This window comes from Furipterus horrens, unplaced genomic scaffold (genome assembly GCF_987537825.1).
Source record: "Furipterus horrens unplaced genomic scaffold, mFurHor1.1.pri manual_scaffold_6, whole genome shotgun sequence".
Classification (NCBI taxonomy): Eukaryota; Metazoa; Chordata; class Mammalia; order Chiroptera; family Furipteridae; genus Furipterus; species Furipterus horrens.
Window position 1 is genome coordinate 185,451,637 of NW_028327176.1, and position 17,445 is coordinate 185,469,081.

General features: G+C 47.3%; 1 protein-coding gene across 1 annotated transcript in view; it reads left to right on the forward strand.

Moving 5' to 3' along the window:
• The window catches only part of TIAM2 (TIAM Rac1 associated GEF 2), a 120,144-nt gene that overhangs the window by 80,925 nt on the left and 21,774 nt on the right, over positions 1-17,445 (forward strand). Inside the window, exon 14 of the mRNA XM_090280011.1 lies at positions 451-554. Coding sequence (XP_090136137.1) covers positions 451-554 — 104 coding nt within the window. The remainder of the gene's footprint in view (positions 1-450; positions 555-17,445) is intronic.

The following is a 17,445-nucleotide window of genomic DNA, read 5'->3' on the forward strand; positions in this document are numbered from 1 at the left end:
GAAATAAGAATCTATGACATGGCATCGTTGGTTTTCCAAGATGCCCTTGGTGATTTTGCCCTCACTTAGCCCAAAACAGGGAAGTGCCAATAGTGGTCGCTGCTGTTTGATTCTTGGTCCAAATAAATTCTGTGAGATCAGAGTTTAGTGAAGTACAGTTTGCACACAAATGATAAAGAGTGATGAGGTGTTTAAGCTTTTGTTTGGATTGGCCATTGACCTCCTTTGACCAAAACAGGCAGATGTTGCTTCTTCAGTTAGCGGGAGCCCAGTTCTGTTTTCGCCTCGCTCTGTGCGTATTGTCACTTCAGGGTTGGAAAGGCCACTGTGGTCTGCCTTCTAGGTGGCAAATTGCTTTTTTCCCTTTTCTTTTTCTGAGCCTTTCAGCCGGTCGTTACTGTTCCCTGCAGATGGCCAAACTCACAGATGTTTTTGTCACTTTTCCTACAGATTTCAGCAACGTCCCTGACATCACAACTGGCCTGAAAAGGAGTCGGACCGATGGCACGCTAGACCAGGTGTCCCACAGGGAGAAAATGGAGCAGACGTTCAGGGTAAGATGCGGTCCCAAATCTCGAACAAGGACCCAGCGGGCAAGCATTAATTCCCACCTTTACCTGAGGTGGGGAAAAAGATGGAGTTATCCCATTTCTAGGTCCAGCAGTTGTTACAAACATATTTTCCCCAAAGGAAACCATCTCCTTATTTGTTTGAAATGAAGTACTAATAGGGACCATCGACCATAGCCAGACTTCCTTCTGACTTCTGGTGGGCTACCAGGGAGCCCCGGACATGACCATCCCCATGTTAGGATGGTTTTGACATGAAAATCCAAGCTCTCAGGTATTTTGAAAGCCATGTTAAATTACTATTCTATTCCTTTCCTACATTACTTTTTTTGGCCAAAGATAAATTATTTTTGGAGTGTTGTCATTTTGTTGTGGTAAAATGTATAAAGTCTAACCTTTGCCATCTTAACCATTTTGAGTGTTCACTGCAGTGACGTCAGGTACAGTCACAATACCGTGCAACAATGACCACTGTCCATTTCCAGGACTTTTTCATCATGACAGTCAGAAACTTTTTACCCCTTGGACAATAACTCCACATTTCACCCCAGCCCCCCAGCCCCCTGGTAACTTCTGTTAGATGTTCTGTCTCACTTGCCTATTCTAGATACCTCCTATAAGTGGGATCATACGATATTTGTCCATTTGCTTCTGGATTATTTCACTTGGCATAATAGTTTCAAGGTTCATCCATGTGAAAGTGTGTCAGAACTTGACTCCTTTTTATGGCTGAGTAATATTCCATTGTATGGATGTACCACACTTGTTTATCCATTCATCTGTTGGTAGACATCTGGATTGTTTCCACTATGTGGCTGTTGTGAGTAATGCTTTAGTGAACATATGCATACAAATATCTGTTTGAATTCTTGTTTTCAATTTTTGGGGGTGTGCTGCTAGGGGTGGAATTGCTGGATCATATGGTAATTCTGTGTTTAGCTTTTCAAGGAATAGCCTGACAGTTTTCTACAGCATCGCTCCATATTACATCCCACCAAAATGTGTGCGTGTTCCAGGCTATCTGCATCCTCTCCTCACCAGCAGTCATCGCATCCCATTCTTTTCCTGCATTTTTTAATAAAGATTTTATTTATTTTTAGAGAGAGGGTGAGGGAGTGAGAAAGAGGGAAAGAAACATCTGTGTGTAGTTGCCTCTCACGTGCCCACAACTGGGGACCTGGCCCACAACCCAGGCATGTGCCCTGACTGGGAATTGAACCGGCGACCCTTTGGTGTGCAGGCCAGCGCTCGGTCCACTGAGCCACTCTTATTGACATGATTGATTTTAACTCACAGTCCAGTTTTAACTGATTTCGAAATGGTAACTGTTTTGTATTTCTTGCTTTTGTCTTAAATACAAAATAAGAAGGGAGGGGATATAAGCAATGGCAGCTATTTAAATAAAATTTATAGCAACACCATGCCCCAGTTGGGTTTAGACTCGTCCTACCAGGGGCCAGCCCCTGGGTGAGTGGCCATGTGGTACACCCCTTGGGGACTGGTGACATTCACTGTAAGGAGGATGGATCAGGTCGGAGCCTGCCAGCTTCAGGGTGGGTGCTGGCAGCCGCTGGCCCCTGGCCTCCCCTCTGCTCGGCTGTTCCCTCTCTCACCCCCTGTCTGCCTCTCCATGCCCTGTCCACCTCCTCCAAAACCTCCCTTCTCTTTCCAATTCCTCAAACCAAGCCAGCACTCAGCAGCCGTCACTGGTCTGGTTAGAGCCCCCAGGAGACAGTTTCTTTTACTAAACTGAAATCCTTGGTATTTTTAGCCTTACTACTCGGTTCTATCTCTGGTGAGTTATTTACTTTTGGAAACCTAATATTGGAGCTTGTATTCATCATTTGGTTTTGTTTTGTTTTGAAGTAATAGATGCTGGAGCGTGGAACAGATGTGCTTTGAGATTGCTTTGTCTTACAATTTTTATAAAAAGCAAACATGCCTGAAACACTCTAGAAGCCAGTCTGTCTATTTAAAGGAAGTGTGCCCGTGGGTACGGCACAGTGGGGCTATTTGGGGACATCACGTAACATCATTAGGGATAATCATTTCCTCTGTGTTATAATTGGTTTAAGTGACACATTAAAGCTCATAAGAAAAAAATTAAATTCCGAATTTTATTTTAAGGCTCAATAAAATATGCAGAAATCTACCATGGTAAGGCCATTTCCAACTCTTATTTAACAATACCTATCATAACGAAACATTCACAAAATGAACATTGAAGCATGCGTTAGAAGTTTAGGAGAGGCGTGAAAGCTGTGGTTCAGCTTGAAACGGGGACTGTCTGAACTTTAATTTTCATTGTTAAAACGATTAAAGGAGAAAATAAGTAAATACCAAAGAACATGTTAAAAAATACCTGAAGAGCCCTGGCCGGGTGGCTCAGTTGGTTGGAAGGTCGTGCCACACACCAAAAGGTCGCAGGTTTGATTCTCTGGCAGGGCCTGCAGCTAGGCGGCTGGGTCAGTCCTCTCTCGGGCATCCATGTAAGGCAGCTGAACAGTGTTTCTCTCTCACGTCCATGTTTCTCTCTCTCTCTTTCTCTTTTCCTCTCTCCATAGAAACAATGAACAAATCCTTGGGTGAGGATTAAAAAAAAAAATTTTTTTTGAACAGTGAAAGAGATTAGCATGTTAAGCATTTGCTGTCAAATTCCTGTCAACCCTAAAGTGGTTACCTTTTTCAAATTTGAAGATATCTATCTGTAATAATGGATTTCTGTACATTAAAAAAAAAAAAAATCCTCGTGACATGCCTAGCAGTCACTCAGTTCACATGTTCTTTGTTCCTAAGGAAAAAACATCAGTGACCTTCATAAGTAATCATTGTGACAGATAATAGTGAAAACAAAATTTTGAATTTAAGAATTAAGAATAATTTTCTGTTCTGTATTACCATTATTACTATTAGCATCCTAGAAACATGAGATTTTATATAAAAGCAATCCTTTTCTGTTTTCAAAAGGGTGATTTGGGAGCTTTATCCTGTGCGCCCCGCGTGTGCCGGGTGTGGATCTTTCGGGATCCCTCCCGTGCCATCTCGTGACACCTGCAGAGGGTGGTCACCCGGCAGAAAACACCTGCCTCTGTTTCCTGGGCTTCCTGCTCTGGCCCATCAGGTCTACTCAGGGGTCATTAACTTCTTTTCAGATCAGACCCTGCTTGAACCTGCGCTGTTTGGGATATTCAATGAACACTATTCTAGACTGAGAATAGGGAACAATTTTCCTTGGAAATCAGACACAGCCTGGCTTGACGCGGCACAGCTGTAAGCGGGGCTTTGACAGCCCCACAATTTCTGCAAATGGTTCATAATTGATTGCCTTCTTTCTCTTCAAGGGTGCCTATTACTGTCACGGCCTTTTGTGCGCCCCGTCAACCACTTCTGTGCGGGGGAGGCTTTTTTTTTCTTTTCTCGGTATTGTTAGCAATTAGCTTGCACTACTGTTTGGATTTTGAAAGGAATAAACAATTTCTCTTCGGTGAGGGGGTGGAAAGAGTTTCTGGTGTGTCCTGAAAACTTGAGCTGTGTTAAGCAGTCATCCCAGAAAGGCTGCTTGCGTTCCGTTTCCTGCTCTCCGAGCTGGCCGTGAAGATGTGGCTCCTAGCAGCTCTGTCATTTCTGCCTGTGCCCTAACCTGGTGCCCTCCCCGAGCGGTGTAGGGGAGAGGTCCAGAGGGAGGGGGTGAGCCTCCCCACCCCCGGGCGCTGCCTGGGAGGAAGAGCTGGGTGGCGCTAGGCTAGGACGTCCTTGTGAATGTGACTTGGAAGAACGTTTGGGATTTTTTTCATCGCCTGGGGATGAGAGTGAGGGAGAGCGCGCATCTTACTCATCCCCCAGCAGACGACTGGGGATGTAACCATTTCTGCCTGAGGGAGCAGGTGTCTGAACTTTTCCTCCTTCCGTGCAGCATGTAAGTAAACGAGGGTGCTCATTATGACCCCCACGGAGGTACGCTTGCATGGCTCTCTTTTCTCTGTCTTGAAAGTTGACTGTTATGCCGCTGAGAAGATATGCCTTTCTTCCCTGACAGTGATTCTGAAGCACCTTTGGCGGCTGAGGCTGAGAGAATTTCTTTGGGATATGGGTTATTCAGCGGCATGTTCAACTTTTCCTTTCTCCTTGCAAGGATGCATAGGTCTTTCCACTGATCTCTGATATCCTTTTGTCCTTTGAAATATCAAGAGCTACCAGAAAGCCCTAGGGAAATTTCAAAGATTGACTCTGGAGCATGTGTGAAAAGAGAGGGGAATAATTTGAAGACCATAAATAATTTGATGCTTTGTAAAATTTTCCTTGGAGTGCAGCACATACTTGTGTTGGGCTTAATGCTGTGAAGAAAATGCACAAGAATGAGATAGTTTTCTACAAGGTAAGCAGCATTTTTATGTAGCTCTGTCTGATTAAATACTTCTCAGCTTTTCAGAAGAATTTTATGTAATTAACTAGCGGAGCTTCGGCAGTGATTATTTTTATAGTTCGTGGGTGTTGTGTTGATGGAACGGAGAGCACTGGGAATCTGCAGAGGCAGCGTGGCCGCTGTGTGTTGTGCCCTTTGCAATTTCAGCACATTTAAGATCCATTTTGTCTTGTTTATTTATTTTTTTTAAGGTAGAATGAAGGGATATGCAGTAATCAGTTATGTGTTAGTACAAAGCACAAACGTAACTTGCATTTAATATTTGACGTCTGCTCACCCACTTCGCTTAACCTTTGGAGTTTTTCACATGAACTGCTTTAAGAGAGCTTGTGGAGCTAAGAAGCTAAAGGGGAAGAAAAAGATGATTGGGCATTTTTTACCCCAGCAGTCTCAAATTATAGATCTTTCTTACCTTTCTTCGAGTCTCCTGCATTATTTCAAGATCTGTTTAGCTTTAAGATTTTTTTTTGGTGGAGATATAATTTATTTATAAGGAGAAGCCTTTCTACCTGCTGTTCAACAGACTAATACGATTGGGATTTTTTAAAGGAAAAACTAAACATACTTATTTTTAGATGCACGTTATCTGACATAATCCCTACGTGAATGAACAGAGCGTTCCTCCTCCAAGCAGACCCCTGGCCCCTGAAAAATGACTTGGGATCTGACATCATCTGGGCCTGAGATGATCATTTCCCACAGTGTTCCCATGGTAGGTGGCCTTTTCTCGTTGTCACTGGTATGGTGGTTTGAAACCTGAATCTGTATCCTGGTCCACCAGGCTTTCCCACTGTGTGACCTGGGGCAAGGTCGCCAGCCTTTCTGAGCCTCTGTGCCCTCATCTGTAAGTGACAATAACAATGCCACCAACCCCGTGTTCAGAGGATCAGATGTGACGAGAAGCATGACGATAAGAGGTTATTCGGCAAAGAGTGCCCCTTTCCCATGTGTCTCGTAGACACGTGTCTGGGGCCCTCCCCTCTGCTCACCTGGTGTGTGACGTAACGGGCCCAGCTGCCTGCTTGTCTCCTTGAGGTCAGTGTGGATGGCAGATGCTGCTAAGCTGTCCCGTGAGATGAAAACGGGCTGGAAACCACAGGCCTTGGCCATGGGGTCCTCAGCTATTTACCCTCTGCATGAAGACAGAGCCTGCCCACGTCATGGCTGGTTTTCCTTGTGCCGTGGCCCATGACCTGGTGACCTGTGGTAAGGGGTGGCCTCCAGCGACCAAATAAGAGCTGCGTGTGAGGGATGCACTCACCCGTAGCAGGAGTGGGCGGCGCAGACTGAGGCGCTTCGGGAGAGACCGTGCCGGGTCTTGCAGACATTTCGCTTTTGGAATAGAGGCGTCATGTCAGGGCCTAGACAGGCGCCAAGGACACGGTTCGAATCAAAGCCGAGCTGAGTCTTCCATGAGCTCTCAAGTGCATTGTGCTCCTTTTCTAACACCGTGGTTCCCTTGCAAGGGACTTGGTGGCAAGTCTGTGGACTTGTTTAAAGGGACCATGCTTAGTTTTCCTTGGTGTCTGGAAGGCCATTTGATCTCTTTGAGGTTAGTTGGATATTTTTTAATTTCCCATTTTCATAGCTTCAAGGTATTAGTCCCTGCTCTTCCTGGCAGAGCCTGGATCATTAGGACTGATGTGTCGGGAGATGCCAGCTCTTTACTGGGTGTGGCAGGAAGGGACATCACTACAATGAAGCACACAGAGCCCTGTCCTCTTTGTTGTCAACCGTCAACTTACACCTCGTACTCAGCAGGGTGGCGATGTCACTCAGCCAATGAGAAGCAGAAAGAAAGAGAAAACCAGCTTCCCTGCGCGGGGCGTGGGGAGGGTGAGCCGTGAGCAGTACTGCACAGTGAGCCGGGAGCGTGGGGGCACCGAGGACTCAGGGTGAGCACCCGGATCCACGGCCACGGGCCAACTGGCTCGGGGAGGGGGGGCCTGTCCAGCGGAAGGAGGACAGACAGTGGAATCAACGAGGAGGCGGTGGGAAGGAATCTTAGGGAATCTTGCTGGTGGGGACCTCTCTCTACTTCCCCTGAGCCCCGTCAGCGTGGCTGCAGGTCAGGTCCTCCGGGCTTAGGTTAGGCCCAGTGTGTCCCTGGACAGAGGCAAAGGGAGTGTGGAAGGCGGGCCGTGGCCACTGGCAGAGCCGTGGGTGGAGCGGGGCCGCGACCCACAGACGCTGCCAGCACAGGGGTGCGCTCAGCTGTCTCCCTGGCCGTGCTGTGGGGACCACGGGGGGCTGCGGTGCTGTGGCTGCAGACGCGGCGCAGGCCCGTGTGCTCTGTGGGGACACAGGATACACGTTGTGTGCAGGCGGCAGAGGCTGCGGAGCCGACAAAACTGGTCTGCAAGGCGGGCAGCCCTGGGCGTCCTGGGGCCGCCACAGCCCCCTCCTCTCCTCTCCCCTAATCTGTGATGTGGGGACCGCCCTCTCCCCGCTCACAGTGAAGCTGGAAGGATCGAGGAGGTTGCGGAGTCCCCTTCTTCCCTTTTCTTCTGGGTAACGGGCTCTCTTGTTCACCGGGCTGGGTCCCTTCTAGCTCTTGCTTCCTCCTCCCTTTTCTGGCCTCAGCTCTCCCCTCCTTGCCTTCCTCTGGCCGCTGCTTTCTCGTGCTCCTCCAGATGGTCCCTTTTCATCCTGTTTTTTTGGGGAAAAAGAGAAAGAAAAAGTTGTCATCAGGAGCCCTGTTCGGAATCACAGAATGGAGAAGGAAAAGGAGGAAGTCAGGCAGAGGCGGCAGCAGACTGCCCTGAGTCACCTGCGGGCTGGGCCGGGGCTCCGAAACTGCCTGGCGGGGGCAGCAGCCCGCTGCTCTCGGGTAATGACACCCCCTTCCTCACAGTGCCGGGGCCGTGACTAACAGCAGAGTGACTGGGAGACTCCCCGGAGCGGAGGCCTCACTAAGGTCTGACCTTGACCAAGCAGAGACGCTTAGGGACAGGCCCGGCCTTATTCCCAAGTTTATGTCAGTGCTGACCTCTCCTCTCTGACCCTCTCCTTAGAAACCGCAGGGGGCCATGATTTTGCTCCCATCCTATCTGAGATGAGACGTCATGAGGGCTGCGTTTGTCCTTTTCAAGGCAAACAAAGGGCTACGGCCACCCAGCTTCCTGCAAGTCGGGTGGGGGAAGGGAGCTCCAGCTAGTGCTCCCTGAAATTTCACTTTTCCTTCTGGCACGTGGGCAGAACGGTCATGGTGGGGCTGGGCAGCAAGCCCCCTGTGCTCTGTGCTGCCTTAAGAGGGGCCATATGCGTTTGGATAGCGTCACGGGGGAAAAGCTGTAGCACTTCCCCGTCGCTCATCCTTGCCCTCGGTGGCAGTCAGCCCCCTCCCTCCCCATCTTTCTAAGCTTCCTGGATTAGAGAGAGAGAGTGAGTTATGGGGACCTCAGAATAATTGTGCTTCTTGGGGAGCCCCAGTAAACCCCACTGGCAGCCTCTGTGTATTCTCAGGGGAAGCTGTCTGGACCAAGGGTGATCGCCGAGGAAGAAGACATGGGGTTTGGCCCCGGGTCTCACACTGAAATCCCTGTGTCCTTGGTTAAGTCATGCGGCTTCTGCATCTGTGCCGTCGAGGGTGGAGCGGCCAGTCTAGGAGCCCCTGCTGGCTCTGACGCCGCTCCTGACCTGTCTTCCTGCCTCACGCCTGACAGGGTTTTGCTTGATGTAGCCCTTTTTCCTCAAGAATATGGGGAGCGGCTTAGAAGAACACTAAATTTTAGAAGAACCTAATTAGATGTAGCATTGCTCACTTGTTGTCCTTTAGACAGTTACTGAAGTTAAAACCTCTGAGGTTTATGGAGGTTTTTAAGGTGGTGGGAAGCGACTGTGAACATGGTTATGTCCTTTCTGGTCTTTCACGCTGACCTGGTTCATGAAAGTATTTACAGCAGCACAGTTGAGAATCTGACGAAAGCCACGACCCTCAGAAAATGGCTTGTGTACATACGTGAAAAGTGGTCTACAGTTCCAGGATTTCCATAATCTTAGAGCCTTTCTCCGTGGATTTCCTCCTTAGGAATCTAGAGACTCCAGGTTGATAATTCTGACTTGGAGTAAACATCCGGATGGTCTTCTGTCTTGACTTAGTATTAGGGACATTGCAGAATCAATGATCAGATACCTACAGTATAAAAAGCACTGTGTTCGTTTAGTCTGGTGGCATTTTGACCTTCGTTCTTCTGTCACGTCTAATTGCTTGGATGAGTTTGGCTGTTAATGCTGTATTTATTTATTTATTTTAGTGTGCTAAGAGACTCTGAGGAGCGATAAATGAAGGATAACTTCTCCCAACGTGGCACATAAATATTAGGTTGGGACCAGAAGAAACAGTATTAATGGTGGTGGTTAGACATCCCTGGATTGTTGAACACCAGTTGCAATGTGATGGGCTGGTGTTCTAGCATTTTAAAAAGTTTTATTTTCTGTAATGAGGGGAACAAGTGATTTTGGGGGGGAACAGGAATTTCAATTTTGATTGCCAAGCCAACTGTTACAGAACTCCCTTTGGTAAAGTAAACAGCTGTCAGACAGCCAGGGGGCGGGCTGGGTTTGCCATCTGAGGCCACGGTGAGACAAACCACCGTGGCCACTGTCCCCTCAGCAAGTGAGGTGAGGCTTTGTGGCTGCTCACCGCTTTCCTTTGGTTGTGAAAGAAAGAACAGCCGCAGTGACAATCTAATTCTGGTTGGCCACTGTGTGGGCGCCATGAATCTTTTCCACCTTATCTTTAATATTTTATCAATATATTAAAATATATTTGTGTCGCGGTCCCCCGTTCATTCATTCATTCCAATTTCTTGTTGTTTGCCACTGTCGGGAGGTCTGAAATAGTCATGCAGGTGCCTTGAAAAATATTTTGTGTACTTACAGATTGTAGTCTAAGGAACACTGGATAAATGAAGATGTATTTCAGCCTCAGTGTTTGGTGGTGGTGGTTCTTTTTAATGCCTTTCATTATTCATAGTTGAGTCTCAGCTTTTACTGAAGTCTCAGGCCCACAGTGTGGCTGCTTTGACTTTAAAAAAAAAAATTGTGAGAAGTTGTTCTGCATCATATTGCAATTTCCTCCCTGGTCTCTGCTTGGAGCAGACTTGTGTGCCACCCTGTGTTTGGGGCCAGCCAGCTGAGGGAGGACAGGTCACGGAGAAACTGCCCGTGAACGCGTCACCCAGGCGCACCCATGGGGCCTTCGCCATCTCACCTACCAGCTTCTAACTGCTGAGCGTAAAGACTGGATTGTTAGTCTTGCACATGGGTCTCCTGCTGTTCTTGATAACAGCATGAACAGGGCAACCAAAAGCACGTTTGTCACCAAGACGGGAGACAGGAGGAAGCTGAAGGTATGTGCTTACGGCCCGCCCCTCCCCCACCCAGTCTTTCCTCCTTTTCGTTCTTTTGCTGCTGTTGCCGCCCCCACCCTTGTTTTTTTTGCTCAGCTCGTGGTTCACCTTCCTTCGCACCCGACTCTGAGCTGCCACCTGAGCTCCCGTGTCTGCAGAAGACCAGTGCCAGATGAGGAAGCTCTTAGTGTGCAGTTGCTTCAAGCCCTGGCTCGGGCTCCGCGCAGGCTGGGGCTTTCGTTGCTAACTGCGTGGAAACCGCAGGCGTTGCATGCGTGCGGCCGCCTTCCCGCCTCTTCAGCTGCTCTGTGCTGGCCTTGGGATTCTCTAGAATCCATTCCCTTCATTCGGTCACAAGATAAAGAAGAGTCAGATGAGCAGACCGGCCTGGCTGCATCCGCCCGGTGACTCCAGGCACCAGGGTGGGGCAGGCTGTGCGTGGGGCCCCTCTCTGTAGCCCAGGGAGGTCTCGACTACGATGGTTTTATAGATGAGTTTCCAAGAGAGGGAAACTGATTATCAGGCCAGTAATGTCAGGTGAAATTTAAAAACAATTTTCTATGTCTGATGCCTTAAAAAAAAGTTTCAGCTGACATCCTGTCACGGTCACGTTGTCCCTGGTGTCTTCTGTATTTGCCTGCGTGTCTGCCCATCTGTGTGTCCGTCCTCACTCCTCAGCTGCGCTCACCGCCAGGCAAACGTGGCTCAGTTACCTTGTATTGATTAGCTTGCTTTTTCTAGAAGTCTGACCAAAATCCCCACGCCCTATATTGAAAAGAATCGTTGTCCTAGTTTAAACGCGATGGCTTCGTTTCTGAGTTAGTCGGTGTTAGGTCTTAGAGATGGTTGCTGGCGAAGCCTCAGAGAAATATGTATGAAGCAGACATCATCCCAGCTGAGATGAGTAGTTCGAGGCCACGTCAATAAGAAATAACGCTGAGTAACATCACAGGCTTGATCATCACACGGCTTAAATCTAGGAAAACAGCAACTGAAATGACAAAGAGACACGCAGGCTCACAGGCTGTGGCGGAGCTCACTCAAGGCCAACAACGCTTGGCCACACCCACGCCTAATTAGGGTTGTCAGGATATTGACAAATAATTTGATGTTTCACATTTTATATGATTTTTTTTTCCTCCCCAAAGCTGCAATTTTTTTGAAACCAAATTCTAAGCATTATTTTCAATTGCGTTTTAGAACTGGCCATCTAGTCCTTTTTAAGCGTGATGGGGATGTGGTAGGTTTCAGACACATCACTGCTCAGAGCCCGTCCTTACCCCCATGTTGTTCTTAATAAGTCACGGCAGGACATCCTTGATCCGTGACACCTCATGGACCAGCCGTCAGAAGTCAGTGCACCTATTAAGTGGGTCTCAAAGGAGATGAGCTCCAGAGGGGATGAGAGGAGCCCTCTCCCTGGAGCTACAGTGGGAGCTGCACAGCCGGTCAGGCCAGGTAGCCAGGTGGGCTTGCTCTGCGTCGTGATGGCTCTCCCTCAAGTGGCAGCGAGAGACTGTAAATGGCGACGTTTCAATGCTCAGAAAAGTTCCTTAAGGATTCGTAACTCGTCTGCATCCAGTTCAGTTAGGGGATGAGTCCCTGTATGCCCCTGAGTTGGAGCGCGTGTTTCCACCTAGCTGTCCCAGTAGGGAAACTGTGGCTTGGTATGTTCTGGAGAATGTTCTGGGGAGACACGCGCTGACTGCTTTGTGTCTCCTTCCTCCTGGCTGAGTGTTGCTGTCATCCGGGGTTGACTCTGATGGTCCCCGTGGCCAGGGCTATACCCAGTGGCACATGTGCAGTTTACATTTGGGGAGCAGGATAGAGAGAGCTGATTGAAGACGCCCAAGTATTACCATCAAGGACGTGGAATCGTTTTCTGAGCATCTTACAACTGCTTGTGGAGCTGAGTTCTTGGTCTGCCACTGAAACCAGGTGTTGCCCCACTTTTTGTTTTTCTAGGTTGGGGGACTAGGATCCCACCTGGGTGACCACTAGAAAGAAACTGTGCTCCTTAGGGAGCCAGAGGGAAGGACAGAGGAGTCAGCAGGGGGACAGTCTGGGCGCAGGTACTTGGGCAGAAATGTCCTGATCAAAGCTGGACACAGACTGAACTGTTTCACCTGAGTGAGCGGGATTTCCGTTTTCAGGATTCTCTGTATTGTTCTCAGTCTTCTGTCTACAGGATAGACTTGACCTGCCCAGAAAATTGGTGTCTAACAAAGGTTTGTCAGAGCTCTAGTCTGTTGAGAGTTGGAATCGCACTGGTATTATTGACACATTTTCTCTTCAGATAAAGTGACAAAGATAGAAAAATAGTCTCAACTCAGTATATTCTAAGACTTTCAAGATTTTTCCTGCAAAAACAGCTCAGTGATGTGTTATCAATTACCAGGAGTCAAGTCAAAGACATAACTCGAACAGAAATGTTGTGTTTAAGAAAACTGGCTGTAAATGTGGAAACCAACCAGAATAACAGTGTTAAATGAAACCATTAACCACTAAAGGGAGAATTATTGTAAATACACAAGTTCAGATGAATGCATGTGACGATGCTACCAAAGTTGGCTAGAAAAGTGGAGGGAAGAGAATAAAAACAGAGCTAAGACCTGAGGTAAATACCCGTGGATGGAAAGTGAGTGGAGGATAGCATTCATAAATGCAAGCCAGAGTTGAGTATATTTTCCCAAAAAAGTGAATCGAATGGTAATTGGTTGAGAGGCTTCTTTAGAGAAAACATATTTAGAACGAATGTTAAATGATATAAGGTAATTACAGAAAGAGTTTAAATATAGGTCTTCATGCCCACATCACAGGAAGAGCAAACTGAATCGTCCTCTGCATCCGAAAGCAACAAAGTAAAAACTGTTGTGAGAACTTGACTCGTTTCCTGGATCGGAGCCAGGTAGCGCACAGGTGTTTTGGTTTCAGTCCTGGCGCAGCTGGCTGAAAGCTCGCTACCTAAAAAGGTTTCTATCTTCTGTGAATTAAGATGTCATTTGTAGCCTACAGAAAAAGATATAAAAGTCAACTTTCAATTTATATTTTACTCACTGAAAAAGTTCAGAATAAGGTTGTATAGGTTATTTTGAGGTTTAATTCAGACTTAACTTCAAAAGAAAGAATCTTTTGTGTTCTGGGCTCATCTCTTTATATCAGAAGTTGGCAAACTTTTCCTGTAAAAGGCCAGACAGTAAATATTTTAGGCTCTGGCAACCACTCAGCCCTGCCTTTCGGTGCGGAGGCAGCGTGGACAGGAGGCAGATGATTGAACACAGCCCAGTGCTAATAAAACTTTATCTGCAACAGCAGATGGCAGCCTGGCTTCGACCCAAGGGTCATAGTTTACTGACCCCTGTTCTTATCTACCGTTAACTCACCTGTTTCAGGTGGTGGCACGAAAGTCTCTCTTATTCCAGGCGTGGCATGTTTCTGCATTCAGAAGTCAGGGACAGATTCCGGCCCTTGCCCATCCTCCTTGAGGGCAGGTCTAACTATATTTAACTAGGAAGCCGTATCTTCTTTTCTGGGTGAACAACAGGAGAGAGAAAGGGCAGTATCTGGCTCCGGATAGGTTAGGGCAAGCTGTGTTGAGTCAATTCTATAAGAATGACATCGAACGCCTGTTATTCTATGTGAAAGAGATGCCTGGATTTGTAGAACGCTGTCCTAGCCCTGGACACATCCTTGGTAGAGAGAGCATCTCTTACTCATCCCTGAATTCAGACCAAACTCTAGTTAAATAAAGAAACCAAGCAGATGGCAGGCAGCAGGCCTGCTCCACGCTGGCTCCAGATCGGCTGCTTCCTCTCCAAAGAGAGCACTGTGGTCCGGGAGCCACAAACTCACAAGTCCCTCCCTCCAGACACACAGCTCGATCTGCGCTCTGGGGCTGAGCACTGAGTGCTGCCTCTCGAGGGCCAGGCTCCCTCCCTCCCTCAGGCCTTTGCGCCAACTTTGCCTTCTCCTCTGTGCCCCACTCAGGGGCAGCCCAGCCGGCCGGCCCTCCCTGGAACCCTTACTTATCTGTCTGACATACTGTGCGTCCCACTCTCTGTCCTCTGTCCTTGTCACCTTTCTGCCCGTCCTCCAGCTGCTCATTGTACTCTTGTGTGAAGGTCAGGGTCTCCGTCTTGCTGAGTCCCCGGCGCCTAGAACAGAGCCTGGCATTGAGGAGGCGCTAAATTAAAGACCTGCTGAATACATGAGATTTTATTTTTCTGGCCTTTCCTTCAGGGAACACAGAGGAAATGTATTCTTCTATACGTCTAAAAATAACAGAACTTGGAGAACAAAACTCCCTGGACACATTATATGTAACTTTTACCAAGCCCTGGCCTTCCTGGGGCCTGGTGCTGTGCCAGGTCTTTTTACGTGTTTTACCCATTGACTCTGCGGCAAGACCTGATAAAGTACGATCCTTGCTGAACAGATGAGGAAACTGAGTCAGAGAGGCATTAGTCAAGGCCACAAAGCCGCTGTTGCCGTGGCTGGGGTTGTAATGCTGGGACCTGTGTGCTTCAATCTCCTGTCTTGGAGAAAGTAACCGTTTCGTGCAAAGCACGCACTGAGACCCTTGGTGGCCGTCTCACATGTGAAAGGGGCAGAGCTCAGGTGACGGGCAGGCTGTACCACTGAGGGTAATGTCGTCGTGACTACTATGCACCTTGCCATCACCTGTAAGGTGCGTACCCCCGAGGTGGCAGGGAGCGCCAAGGAGCCAGGTCAGGATGCTTGCATCCACCAGAGCAAGGCCCCTGCACCTCTCTCCTGCCCCACCTTGCTACGTGACCTGGCTCTCTGGTTGAAGCCTCATGACCTTCAGTTCCTGGCACACTCGGTGCTTCTGCCAGCCCCAAACTGCGTAGTTGACTTAACTATTTACCCTTGAGCTCATGGCTTCAATGTTCCCTGCCCGTGACCTTGTTCAGACCATAGCAGGTCTCTCTGTTCTGTTCCATGGAACCCCACACTGCTTTGGACAACGATCATACTCAAATGACCTGCTCAAAGCTGGTCTCTGAGCCAAACTCTGGGCACTGGGCGTGGAGGGATTGTGTCCTCATACATGCAGAATGCTTATCAGGCCTCTTCTGCATCAGATCATTTCTTTAAAGTGACAGGAAAGGATCTCATTAAAAATATTTAAAAAAAATCACTATAAAAAAATTCAGGTAAGCTAAAAAATTAAAATAACTTGAAGTGCAGTGTTAACACTGCATTTATGATACATGTAATTTTATTTTTAAAAATCTATGCATGTATGTTTATAAATAGTAGATATACAAAAAAGGTTACTTTAAAAAATGCAGACCTACTTTCTTCCCTTCCCAATAAATCATGTCCTTTTTTGGTCAGTAGACACTGATCTCTCCCAGCAGTGGTAATTGCTGCATATATGTCATTGCATTTTTGTGCCGTATTTATTTAGGTTAATCTTTTTTTTTAAAGTATATTTTATGGATTAGGTTGTTACAGTAGTTGTAATTTTTTCCCCTTTGCTCCCCTCTGCCCAGTACCCTCCTTCCCCCAGCAATCTCACCCCCCTTAGTTCATGTCCATGGGTTGTGCATATAAGTTCCTTGGCTTCACCCTTTCCTATATTATTTTTTTAAATTAATTAATTATTTTTTTATAACAAAAAATAACAATTACCCCCTCTCAGACTTAAGACCCTTTATAGTCTTATAAAGGACAATGGGCAAAGGTCTCGAGCTCCTCTAGCTGCTTCAAGCTGGACATGGTCGTCGTCCTACCTACCCTTGGGTCCAGAAATCCCTAATAAGAGTGGGGATGTAAGGGGAGGGTGGCCTTTCCACACGGGGAAGGATCGTGCAGACTCCAGGTCAGTTGGCTGTCCCCAGACCACGGCATGCTTGGTTTAACAGGCTGGCATCCTTGTTGTATTAGAAAACCACTCAGGTAATGAGATCATAGGCTAATGCCCTCTGGTTCGATTTTGCATATTTGTTTGTGCTGTTCATTAGTCTCCTGTATTAGGTGATATCATGTGGTATTTGTCTTTCATCACCTGGCTTATTTCACTAAGCATAATTCTCTCCAGTTCCATCCATGTTGTTGCAAATGATAGAAGTTCCTTCTTTCTCTCTGCTGCATAGTATTCCATTGTGTAAATGTACCACAGTGTTTGATCCACTCATCCACCGATGGGCACTCAGGCTGTTTCCAGCACTTGGCTGTTGTAAATAGTGCTGCTATGAACATAGGGGTGAATAGGTTCTTCTGAATTAGTGTTTTAGGATTTTTCGGGTATAATCCTAGCAGTGGAATCGCTGGTTCAAAAGGCAGTTCCATTTTTAGTTTTTTGAGGAAATTTCATAGTTTTCCACAGCAGCTGCACCAGTCTGCATTCCCACCAGCAGGGCACTAGGGCTCCCTTTTCTCCGCATCCTCGCCAGCACTTGTTGTTTGTTGATTTGTTGATGATGGCCGTTCTGACTGGTGTGAGGTGGTACCTCATTGTGGCTTTTATTTGCATCTCTCTGATGGCTAGTGATGTTGAGCAGTTTTTCATGTGCCTTTGGACCCTCTGCATGTCCTCTTTGGAGAAGTGTTTGTTCAGGTCCTTTGCCCATTTTTAAATTGGGTTTTCTGTCTTCTTGATGTTGAGTCATAAAAGTTCTTTATAGATTTTGGAGATCAATCCCTTGTCTGAGGTATCATTGGCAAATATGTTTTCCCATATGGTTGGTTCCCTTTTCATCTTGCTGATGTTTTCTTTTGCTGAGCAGAAACTCTTTAGTTTGATGTAGTCCCATTTGTTTATTTTTTCCTTTATTTCCCTTGCCTTAGGAGATATAGCAGTGAAAATATTGCTACGTGGGATATCTGAAATTTACCTGCCTATGTTTTCCTCTAGGACTTTTATGGTGCCACAGCTTACATTTAAGTCTTTGATCCATCTTGAGTTTATTCTGGTGTGTGGTGTAAGTTGGTGGTCTAGTTTCATTTTTTTGCAGGTCCCTATCCAGTTCTCCCAACACCATTTGTTGAAGAGGCTCTTCTCACTCCATTTGGTGTTCCTTCCCCCTTTGTCGAGTATTAGTTGACCATAGAGGCCTGGGTTTATTTCTGG